The sequence below is a fragment of the Sparus aurata genome, chromosome 14 (genome assembly GCF_900880675.1).
Source record: "Sparus aurata chromosome 14, fSpaAur1.1, whole genome shotgun sequence".
In the NCBI taxonomy this organism is placed as follows: Eukaryota; Metazoa; Chordata; class Actinopteri; order Spariformes; family Sparidae; genus Sparus; species Sparus aurata.
Window position 1 is genome coordinate 16,656,734 of NC_044200.1, and position 12,541 is coordinate 16,669,274.

General features: G+C 43.1%; 1 protein-coding gene across 1 annotated transcript in view; it reads left to right on the forward strand.

Annotated features, from left to right (window-relative positions):
- The window catches only part of snd1 (staphylococcal nuclease and tudor domain containing 1), a 174,651-nt gene that overhangs the window by 32,286 nt on the left and 129,824 nt on the right, over positions 1 to 12,541 (forward strand). Inside the window, exons 12-14 of the mRNA XM_030439353.1 lie at positions 5,984 to 6,084; positions 8,321 to 8,431; positions 10,028 to 10,100. Coding sequence (XP_030295213.1) covers positions 5,984 to 6,084; positions 8,321 to 8,431; positions 10,028 to 10,100 — 285 coding nt within the window. The remainder of the gene's footprint in view (positions 1 to 5,983; positions 6,085 to 8,320; positions 8,432 to 10,027; positions 10,101 to 12,541) is intronic.

Consider the following 12,541-nt stretch of genomic DNA (forward strand, 5'->3'; position numbering starts at 1 on the left):
AAAGTTAATCAAGGAGTAAAGAGAATAAGCACTGGTTATTTATAAATGACACGACAGAAGAACAGCTTTTGGAGTGTGATTCTGTCACTGAAAAAACTCCAAACAACGTTCTCATCACTGGACACACTGGTAGTAACGACATGTAGCTAAGTAGTTAACGTTACTTCCTGTAAATGTAGCTAAATTTGCATACTAGCTAAAAAGCATACTGTTGTAACGACTCGGCTTCTGGACCAGAACCTGTTTGCCAGGGCTAACCTGCTTAGCTGATCCGGCAGTTGGGAAAAAATAAAGGACAATTTCTTGATCTTAAGAAGCTGCAGCATTTACTAACTGAAACAGCTTTTACTGTACATGTAGTGCTAGAACGACAACCTGGCCTACTCTTTTTTCTCTGCCATTCGCTTTTTGTCATGGTTATAACGCACCATCACTCATAATTTTGCAGCAGCAACCATTTCCTTTTTATGGTGTAAAAGATACTGTTCAACATGTGCCATTAGTCTGATGATAGAATGTTTTCAACACCCAACATTCATGCTAAGCCACATGAGTGTTAAGTGCCATTCCGGGCTTGTTTTCAGAGATGCATTTTCGCAATAAAACACAACGTCTTGTGTTTGTCCATCTCGGTGAGGGTGGTAATGCATAAAAATGGCCATTTAGAGTCAGAAACATACACACATGCAAACGCACACCTGTCTATGAGCATTAGCTGTTAACTCATGCTAGTGTTAGCGACATGCAACCCACAGGAAGTGGACAAGAACGCTGTGATAAAATAATTATGGATTCATGCGCAGCCTCTCTGCTCTGTACCTTAACATGCTTTATGTGTTATTGTCCTCGGCACACACAAACAACATCCTTACTGTATTGCTTTCTTAGATTCAAGGGTGTTTCCAAAGTCTATGCCACCCATTAAGCTATATATAAAGAGTATGTACAGGTCTACAATGGCAATTTGTATGCATGAACAGTCACTTGATATGCCATATGTAAATGTCTGTGAATGTATTCTGCATACACAGTAATATGTGCTTCATACACGTATATTTTTGGCCGCTTTATGCCTCTACATTTGATATTGGTATTGAAGTTTGGTCTCCCAAGTGTGTGCTTATAGGTTCTTACAAGTGAGTTAGGTTTAAGTGGAGACCTCTTGCCCATTTGCCAGCAGCGCAGTCTCCTTCTTCCTGAGTCTGCAAAATCAATAACGGAAGATCTGTGGAATGCTGCTTCCCTCCCGTTCCTTTATTGTTGCTAGGACACAAGGGTAAAGATTTAAATTAAACCCTGTGTCGCCATGTATCATATACTTGTTTTTTTCTTTTTTCTTTTTTTAGATAATTAGAGGCCCTAAAAAAAGCCTTTTTCCAAAGGTACAAGCATCATCCTTCTGCTGCCTTGGCAACAAGAAAAATTAGTTTGGATGAAAGAATCACATCTCTCTGTGGGTGAATGTTTATTTGCGAGCACAATACTTAACCCTCAAGGTTTTATTGTTAATCCATGCTACCTCGGCCTACTTGAGTTGTCAAGTTGGATGCAGGTAGGCGCACAAGCGTACAGATGCATGTTGCACTCTCAACAAGAAGAGGAGTTTAGTCGACCCACTTACTGTCATCCTGTCTCCGAACACTAAGCTCTATAGAGACGGATTTGGAGCAGTAAGCATTAGTAGAAGACTCTAAGACCACTGGTTTTCCTGAAAATTCTGCTCCAGAGCGCTCCACTTTTATCTTTCCTTTTCTTCTTCCTCTCCGACACAAGTTGAGACAAAGGTTTTATCTCAACAATGGGGTAATTGGGCCTTGACCCAGTGGATTTAAAAGAAAATACTGTGGTTTGTGTGTACCCTGAAAAAAAGAAGGGGGGGGGGAGAGAGAGAGAGAGAGACATGAATCCCCTACTGAGGTATGACTGCAGATCTATTATCACATCGCAGGTGTATATCTGCATCACCTAGATCCAACTAGATTTGACCTAAGCTAATCGTTCCGTCCGGTCACAAAATTACGAGTCGTCAGATCGACCTACAGGTCTTTTTCTCGACAACATTGCGTATCAAAGCTCAGACAGGCAAAGAGTGCAATACATTGCTTGAATTGGGAAACAAGCAGATTTTCCCCTGACTAAACCTTCCAGGATGTGACTTGGCATCAGCTACTAGTTTCAGTGTGCTGAGCAAAAGTTCAAAGCCCTATTGCCATTGCTCCACTTTAGGAGAATAAAGCTACATTAAATGCTTTTTTCCCCCCTATTAAACCCAGCTATTCCTCATCTCTATAAGGAGAGCACGGTGCTTTTGATCTTTTATAAGCATATCTAATATCCATATTCAAAAGACTGACATTTTTCTTCTTTTTTTTATTTGGCAAAGCAGTGTGTGTTTGATAGCTCTCGGTGGCAGAAAGGGATTGGTGCAATACCTGGTCTGATCTTTCAAAGAGGACTTCACAGCTAAAGGTGGTGATCAAATTTGGTTTTGTTCACAGCATCAGCTCAAACGACTGCACATGCTTGATCAATTTCAAGTTGACTCTTTTTAATAATGTTGTGCATTTTTCCTCTAGCCAAGAGCTACATGAGACATAACTCAGTTAATTAAAGAGTTAAGGAGTGAATTAAAGTGGTAGTTTTGTTTTGACCAGGTTGGTCATGTGTCACTATCATTGAGTAACTCATTTTAAGTCCCATACAGAAATGCCTGCAGTGAACTGTCCCTTTACGGTTAGCCAAATGTGCACTGAGGCATTTTCCCTTTTCTCCTCTCTGTCACTCCACGTCTGTCTGTCTGTCTCCCCCCCTCTCTCTCCCTCTCTCGCATATATCCCCACCCCCATTGAAATGGCAGCGCTTGCATGGTGACATAATCCCAAAAAGCTCGATTTGGCTAACTTTATAAGTAGTGCTTCTTGTGCGCCTGGGTCTCAGCCTCAGCAGAAAAAAAAGTCCAGTGGAAATGTTGCATTAAGCCACTTATCAGGGTTGAGCACATTCGGATAATCCTGCATGCTCAAAGTGGCTCCTGTTATGCAGCTGCTTGTGTAGTACTGTTAGCGCCAGAGTTTTCCCCTCTTATTTGTGTGCATGCGAGTGCGTGCATGCACTGAGAATGGCGTGTGTGCGCAGCGCGGTGTTTGATGTGGTGTGTATTTGCGAGAGCGAGACCTGACTTTTGGGGAAGCTTGAGGTGTGTGCGTTCAAGTCGATGCAAAGCTTGTAGACCTAAGCGTCACCAGGTCCCGTGTTTGAAAATCCAGATGGGGCTCCCTCCTTTCCCTTCTTCTCCTCCTTCTTTTCGTCTCAATGTTGAGGTTTTTTCCCTTCCAGCACAGCTCTTTTCATTTACTGACAGACGACTGTGATTACACCCCATTAAAAACCCAACAGCAACTTAAGCATCTCTCCTTGTATCACAACAGATACATTCAGAAACTGCGCCCTCAAACGAGCCCTTAGCACTTCCACGAGATCATGATATCGCAGCTATCCAGTTGCCCCGCCAAACAATGCCCCCCAGCAAGACAATAGTTGCAAAAACACTGGCAGATCTGATGCAGAACCCTGCGGGTGGATGTAGCTCAGGCCTGTGAGAGCTGACCAATCATGGACTCAAGACTGTTTTTACGAAGTGGGCCTATGTAAGACATAATATAGTAGGCCCCCATAGTAAAAGTATTAACCTGAACATGAGTATAATATGTGACCTTTTTAGAATATTTAATCCCCCCGCTGTTGAAGCTGAGTTAGATATAGAGGTACAAGTGATGGCCTCCTACACTATACCAGAGAAAGCATTGTTTTTTTTCTGACTGTGTTCTTGTATGGAAAACTGCCCATGCAGGCTGTGATTACTGTTAATCATAATGTGGCACAGTACAGCATCCTTACCATATCATATTTCAGCATTCAATCACAGAAACTCCCATTACACCTACTAACATGTGACAAATATTATTCCTTTGGCAGAGTAGACCAAATCTCTGCTTGTGGCCTCAGCAGAACAAAAACATTTCGTCTCGCACTGCTCCTGCCGTCCTTGTCCTTATCACTCCCCATTTTCTAATCCATCCTCCGCCCTTCCCCCTCTGCCTCGCACTCCTCTGGTGTAGGGTGGAGGGATTCTTATAGATAGCTTCATCTTATCAGTGGATCGGTTAGATGGCCCGTGGACAATGGTCCTGGAACTCCTCTAATCTAACATCGCTTGGTCAAAGTTTATAATCCATCATCATCTCGCTTAATAGGGGGACTACTGGTGTTGTGCTTTCACAGCTTATGGCACACAGCATTGTATTTTGCTAGCGTGATTCAATCTCCTCCTTAAGTGTAGTCATTGTTTGCATTGGCTTTCTCATTTACTTATTTCATCTCATTTTGTGTCCTCAAAATTGAACTTGAATTCTTCCTGTTTTTCATTGCTTTGTTTCACCCCCATTTTTCAAAATACAAAGGCCCGGCTATGCCTGGCCATTAAACAGACCTTAAAAAATGTAACCAAGGCAAAAGGTTTTGTGTTTGTTTGCCTCTTTTGAATGGCTTCACTATTCAATCACTCTGAATAGACGTGAAACTCTGTCATGTCTAGGCTACGAGGGAAATGAAAAGCTTCCATGTGGGAGTGAGGATAAAATAATTTCCTTCAAAACAATAAGAATGGGTTCCACGGGGTTGCATGGCTACAAAACTTGATGAATTTGGGGGTGTTTTAAAAGCGGATTTTGCATAATGTTCTACGGTTGAGAGGATCCCAAACCAATTCTATTGCTGATAATATGATTGTTAGTCGAGACCCGGGTACTATTAATATACTTGTATGGTGCAGCGGGATGTTTATTTTTGAATTGATCTGACAGGCGGAATGGAAATAGTGTCTCATAAAGGACAGATACAGTTTGTGTCTTGGTTGTGCAAACACTACTGCTGACCAACTACTCTTATGATTTAATTTAGGTTGAAATCTATTTCGTCTTCTCAATAATCCTCACACGCAGCGCTGTGGCAGTACTGGATACATTGTCTTCTGTATTAACATTGGAGCCAACTGTGGCCTCCAGAAACCATAATCCATCCCCTGGTATCCTTTTTTATTTTTCATCTCCTCATTTGAAATGCAGATGACACTCGCTGCTTAAACAATACACTACAATGCATCAATTCTGCCTTGACAAACGCCCCTCTCATCCTCACGTCACCATGTCCTCATCCCATCCATCTAATGACAAGCCTGCGTTTGTTCCATGTCCTGTTTGGCGTCTCTTTCATGTCCCTGTAATAGGCCTGTCTGCATTGTCTCTGTTTGACTTGTGTCTACGCTATGACACTGTGATGTAGAGCCCGATCCCCACTTTTTTTTGGTTTTTTTACCCCCCTTCATGCCATCACACTTGTCTGACACTTTGACGCGTAGCTCTTAAACTGCCGATCATGTATACTGGTACGGCTGCATCCCTGCTGCTGGCGCTGTCTGCCTGCCTGCGTCTGGCCCACAAAGCAGGCTTTCCCCATCACATGCCTGTAGACATGCGCCAACACACATGCAAGCACACACACACGCACACAGCTGAGTGACAAAATTGTATCTTCAGGGTGGGTGGATTGGAGTCTGTCCTTAGGGGGCTATTTTGAGAACACACAGTGTAGGGTCATTTGGGTTCTATCACTGTCCCTCTCTCTCTCGCTCTCTCTGTGTGTGTGTGTGTGCATGTGTGTGTGTGTGCTTGTGTGCCTGTACTGTCCCAAACACCCACAGTGTGTTAATACTGCTCCTCTAGGGAGATCTACAGTGCTGCCTGATGTGATTCACACCGACTGGGGGTGACCTTGACAACTGGGACAAACACACACAAACACACACAGACGAGTCCAGACACCCACTACACTAATTATTACCATAACTGCTGTTGCCTTCAGTTCATCCCAGTACTCTTGCTGTGTTTTTTTGACCTCTCCTCCCGCTTACTTTGCCCCTTTTTAGGTCAATGTGACGGTCGACTACATCAGAGCAGCCACCGGTCCAGGAGAAAGCACGCCCGCCTTCTCAGAACGCACCTGTGCTACAGTCACAATCGGCGGCATGTAAGTAATGAGCCGCATTACACCAAACTGAATGGTCTACTTTCGTTTCAGACTGTTTTATTTGCCTTGATGAGCTTCCACATGAATGAGGCATTCATTTCTCTATTTGTACCACACACTACTAAGCCTCCCGTAGGAGTTTGTTACAAATAAGCAGCCCTCACTGGCAGATCATACAGTATGTAATTTGTCAGCGTGAGAGACGCTCGCTATAACATTTCATTTTTTTACACGGGTTGGTCTCCCTGCGTACAACTTTAAACGTAAGGTTCATCAGACGCGAGCTGACACAGACATCATTTGTTAATGCTTAGAACTTGTAATCTCATCATGAATCACAAAGTAACCTGAAAGTGCCCCTTTTGTGTTTTAATTTCCAAGAGGAGGGTCGTCTCCGCACAAGCAATTATTTTCTATCTACAAACGCTGCTTTGAAGAAATCCGGTTTATCTGTTTGAAACGTGTATTTTATTCTGCACCACAGATATAAATGTTATTAAACGACTCAGAAGTGGATATTTAATAAAAAACGGATAGAGGGGCTTTACTTGCTGCAGGATCTGAAATGAAGTCCGTTCTCTCCAAACAAAACAAAACAACAGTTGGAAGCTGCACTTATCTCTGGGTTTTCTCTGTCTGTATAACTCTCTGTGGCACAAAGCAGTCGCATGCATACTTGAACACATGGATCCCTCTTTGCCATCAAACCAACAGTCTTGTGTTCTGACAGCACATGTGCGCGCACAGAGGTCAGAACCCAACCTCATGACATGCCAATCACAACCCAGCGATAGTCCACTACACCAGCCGATCTGCTCCACGGATAACAGTTGGCATGGCCCCCCGTGAATGCCGAGGTCGAGGGGTGATGTGGTCAGTGGGTGGATGTTTTTGACCTTGTCTGACCTTGTTTAATTGTGTTGTTCCCAATTTTGCTACTTGTCGTGAGAGAGGAAACGGACTCAGCTTGAGATTTTGTATGAGAGTCTTTGGTGGAAGCAAGAAATAATGTTGTTTAAGTCAGTTTGCGCTTTGATGTCAAACTTCATATGCTGCTGTCTCGGCCATGACCCTGAGGTAAAAGGGATTTCGAATCATAATGGGAACATTTCTTGTAAAATAAAAGTTAATAAAGATGGAAACATTTGCTAAAGGACCATTGGCAATATGTTGTAAAAATAATTTCCAGGTTGAATACCCCTGAATCACTTAAATACAATTTCATTTTTTACATAATGTTATTCAAAGGTAGATACCTCTCTTTCATCTGTTTGATGCTTTCATATCTCATTATAACAACACTTTCACCACCATGAGGTTGAAAATCTAATTTACCTTTTCGGGCCACAGACTAAAGAAAATGTCAGCTTGAGGTAGCAGTAGCAGTTAGTCCTGTTGGCAGTAGATGCCACTGTCAGTTTTCGTTGATTTAAGATGCTAGCAAAGCAACACAGTACCTCTAAGTGCAGCATAAAATGCAACATTGGTCAAACTTATGTCTTTAACCATAATATATCTGTAAATGCTACAGTAATGGCTGAAAACAACAAAAGAAAATAAACAATTTCACATGTCTCCGGACTGCAAGTCAACCGCCAATTGTCAACCTTAAGTGAGTGTTGTTGTTGGTGTAACATAACAGTGACTTGGTCTATACTTAAAACTGTGTGGGGGGTGATGAAGTGAACAAGCTTGGAGCAAACTGAATGTCCTCCCATGATATCCGACACCAAATGTGTCTGAATCTAGGAAAAAACTGAACAAATCTGAAGATTTACTTATAAAGTAAACTTCTGCCTCTTTCCTCTCATATTTCTCCCTCAGTTTTTATCCAAGTATTGGGCAATATGAGGACAGCCAAATGTACTTAATGACACAAGCAAATATTTTTTCCCCGAGTTATCCTTCCTGTCCCTTCATTTCTTTCTCCCACACTTCAACTGGAACACCGATGACCAAGGGCTATCTACTAAGTGCTGCACTAAGTACAACAATACTCCCCTCTTTCTGCCCTTCTTCCTCTCTTCTGTACATCACTAACACAGCCAGGAAGTGGTTAGTCAAGTGTACAATGTCAGCATTTAAGTGACCTTTGTTCCTCAGCAGAGCCACCTTTGGGATTTGTCATGCTCTTGTTTATTTATTTATTTTTTGAGTTAGCTCACTTAGCATTCTGTGTGAAGGAGGAGTTCGCTTGTTGTTTTTATTAATCTCTTTCTTCTCTCTCTGATTCCAGTAACATTGCAGAGGCTCTGGTCAGTAAAGGCCTGGCCACAGTCATCAGATACAGACAGGACGACGACCAGCGCTCCTCCCACTACGACGAGCTGCTTGCCGCAGAAGCACGGTGAGGAGCACACGTGTGCACACGCATTCTTTCACACAAAACCCTTTCACATTCCTTCCATCTCCTTTTTTACATGAACCTCCACAGCTACAGGCCTGGCACAATGACTCTCTCAAACTGATGTTTCTTCTCATAAAGACTGGTTCCTTCAAATAAGCACATGTGTCTGCACACACTACACTCAATCTGTCTCACACAAAGCCTTCTTACGCACGCTCGCACTGCGGTCCACGAGATGCGCATGACCTTGACAAATGTTGCTCTTGGGAAGTGGAGAACTGAATATGACCTTGAGGCTTTTTTAAAATATCAAATTGCTTTTGCGTTTGCTGTCAAAGGCAACACGGTGCAGGATGTCGATGATTTTCTGAATTTCTTTCAGCTGTGACACCATTGCAAGATGTTGTTACATTTTTCCCAAGAATCATGTCATCGCTCTCACACGTGTATTGGCTGCTTATTTTTTTTTTCTTTCCGTCTTTCACATACATGCCCGGACACACATACACCTTCCCAAGCGCCGGATGCTAAATCAGAGGCTCTCTTTACACAGGGCCCTATGAATATAATTATATGGAGGTGCAGTGGAGAGATTTAGTATGGGCTTTATTACTCTGCCATAGATTAAGATCTGCTGGCTATAGGTAGAGCAGATGCAGCCACAGCCTCTTTTTATAGGACTAACTCTTTCACTCCCCTTTCTCTCCTGCAGTGTCACTGCCCACCCGCCCTCTTTTTCTTTTGCACATTTTGTCCTTCTTTCTCCACCTTAGCTGTTTTCAGTTTTGTCCTTCTTTGGCCTTGCTCTTCTGTGTCTTCTATTCTCCCATTTCTCTTTCTCCCCCCTCCAGCTTCTCTCTCTTGTCCTCCCTCTCCCTTTCTGTCTCTCCCGCTCTCTCCCTCTCTTTCTCTCTGTGTCCCTGGTGGGGTCTTATTAGAGTTGATGAGAGGTTTCTGTCTCTAGCCTTGGTTTTATTTTTAGTTCCCAGTGCACGAGGCTGATTGCCCCACAGCCTTCAAGAAATACTCCTCCTGGCTGTTAAATGCACATACACTGTATACATGCTTTGCATGTTGGAGGTCTTTATCCTGAAAGCAGTGAGCGGTGACCTGTAGGTGGCATAATTCCACTCCACAGCCGCAACCTCAGCGGTCATCTAATTCGGCCTTGAGGCTTTTCAGAGCAGCGATCACCATAACCAGTCATCATCGCTAAACCCCCTAGCTGGCTCTAAAGAAGCAACCCTTGTCTCTCGGGTTTCTCCCCATCCCTCCATTCCATCAATCTCTCTTTCTCTACTAGCATTTCCACTTATCAAAGCCTCTAGGTTATCTCAGTGGTGAAAAAAAAAAACTCCCTCTAGTGTTTCCAGTTGAGCCGTAATGGCAGTTCATGGAAGAGAAACTGGTATGAATTTACATCGTACTTCGCAAAGCCACAATGCCTCCCTCTTTGTATCTTCAGTGATTCCTCAAAAGAGCTCCCATTTCTCCATGTCTGTTTAAGCCTCTGGCTTTATGCTTTTTCTCCGTGTATTATGACTGTGCTCTAGCTCTGTTAGTGACATGTGCATTTGTGGTTTCACTGAATTGTAGGGCCATTAAGAACGGGAAGGGGCTGCACAGCAAGAAGGAAGTTCCAATCCACAGAGTGGCTGATATCTCTGGGGTAGGTATCTCTTTTTTTTTTTTCTTTTGTATGGTTATCCTATACACAAGGGTATTAGGACAAACATCTCTCAAAATGCATTAATATAATTGAATATTGTTAACTGTGGACTAATTTACACACAACCCCCATGACACTCTGAGGTGCCGACAATGCCCAAGAGCCACTGACTTGTTCTAACACAGCCCCCCTCCCAATCCCCGGTCCTCACAGCCAGTTTCCCCATCTTAAAGAAACTTAAGAGGCCTCTAAAAATAATCGGCGCCATTAATAAAACCATCAGCAGTGCTTGGTCCTTGCTTGTTTACGTGTGCCCAGGGGCTTGATAGAGGCATCATTTGGCTAATGAAGCCTGATTGGGAGTGCTCAGCAAATGAACATTAGCGTGGGGAACCCATAAAACCTCTCAGTAACGAGTAATGGACGATTGGTAGAAGTTCCTTTTTTAAAGCATGTTTTTGTTCTCACTACCCCAGAAGCGTGTTTTTAAATTTGATCCCCATTATGTGTCTTATGATTACGTCTTCAATCAGACATCTTTCATTTGCATTTTTGATTTAGACTGTTTTTTTCTAAAAAGGGATTTCTGTTGCTGCTTGCCAATCCAGCTCTTGAGCGTCTCCTACGTACCACGAGAGATGCAGGCCTGTATGACCACAGGCTGTCACAGTGCACTGCTACGCCCAAGTGCAGGCTTTATTAACTCACTGTACGCTGCAGTGCTGTAGCTGTCCAAAGTATTCAGTCTGAGTGGCTGTGTTTGATGAGCTCACATGGAGAGCAGAGCAGTGGAAAGTGCGATCAAGTGAAATGTGTGCCGATGGCACTGATACGAAGATTGAATGATGGCACTGCGATGGTCACTGTCTCATGCTAGGTAGTGTTCTTGCTGTTGGCTTATTTTTAATACTGTGTTATTCTCAAGCCACCCAAGAGGAAAATTGAGGTCAGTCATTCAGGTGATGAAGTCACCCTTTTGTACCTAGGGGAAAAATGTGATGATGCATTGCATAACTTTACTGCAGATTAGATCTTTTCATTTTTTTAATCATGTGTTTTTACATTAGCTTGTTTCTATTTACTCCAATTTGGAATAGCTGATTTACAAATCACTGTGACCTTTGGATAACAATCTTGGATTGAAGTAACTCCAGCTGCTCTTTCTACCTGGCACACACCTCTGTTGTTGAACCAGTCCCATTTAAGATCCTTGGGACCTTTGTGCCAAGTTTCTACATGGTCCCTTACTGATATCCCCCCCTAAAAAAACAAATCAAAACTCCATGTTAATATACAATCACATCATAACACTTTGGTAGGTTTTAAAAAATCTCACAACTCAAAATGCTGAAAATGTCAAACCACTTTCATCAAAATGCTTCTAGTGTCTCTATATACCTCTGGTCTTGTCGACTTGACGTCTCATTATACATTTCAATATGCCATTACACGATCCTCTGTGAACTTCAGAAACATTAGCACCTCATTGTCTCTCTCGCTTCAGCTCCCTTGTTGTACTTGTACTTGTGTGCTCTAAAGAGACATTTGATTAGATTAATCAAGCCCTCTTTTTCTGTTAACCTTTTTTTTTTGTAGCTCGGAGTGGTCCACCAGATCCGGTGGTCCTGGACAAGCTCTGTAAGATGCTTTCTTTGAAGTGTCACAAACTTGCATTTGAACGGAGGCATTCAGCCAAGTCATTAAAGCTCTTTAACACCAACAGGACTTTAGAGTCGAGCTAATAAGTCGGACATTGCCTCTGCATAACTACTCTCAGATGTGATGCTGTTCCACATTGTCATCATCGTAACCTCCCTCCGTCTTATTGTGTCAGCAGGACAGATAAACTATTGGACCCTGTAAAAATAATTATGACAGGGAATTGTTGTGCTGACCGAGCAGCCCTGTGCTATTACATCAGGGGCTTTACTGCATTTTATACTTATAAACCCACCGAACTTAAAAGGCTAAATTGACCGCTCTGTGTGCAGCAATGACTTGGGAGTTGTTCGAGGGGGAGATGCTCAATAATTAATTTTGTTTAATAACAAATGAGAAAACAGCAATATATGTCACTTCCCACTTCCAACTGGAGATTCCGCGTCTCACTTATTAAAAACTGTCCCAGTAACCCAGCAATGGCCACGGTGGTTTTAGCACTTAAACACCATTGTGCTGTGTCATCTGTGTGTGTGACATCAGCGCTCTGAAGCCCCTCTAAACACACCCTTATTAGCGCCACCGTGTCAGTAGTTTAGGTCAGCGCCAGTACATGCAGCTGCGACTCCCTCCCTCTCTTAGCATTTCTGGCAGGTCCCAATAAGGACACACACAGAATTCTCAGCACAGTCCAGGATCGTTGCCAGTCAGTGCCGGTAGGCGTGTGTGCACGCGCATGCACCAGTTGTTTGGCTAGGCTAATGTAATGAGCATTCTAAAGG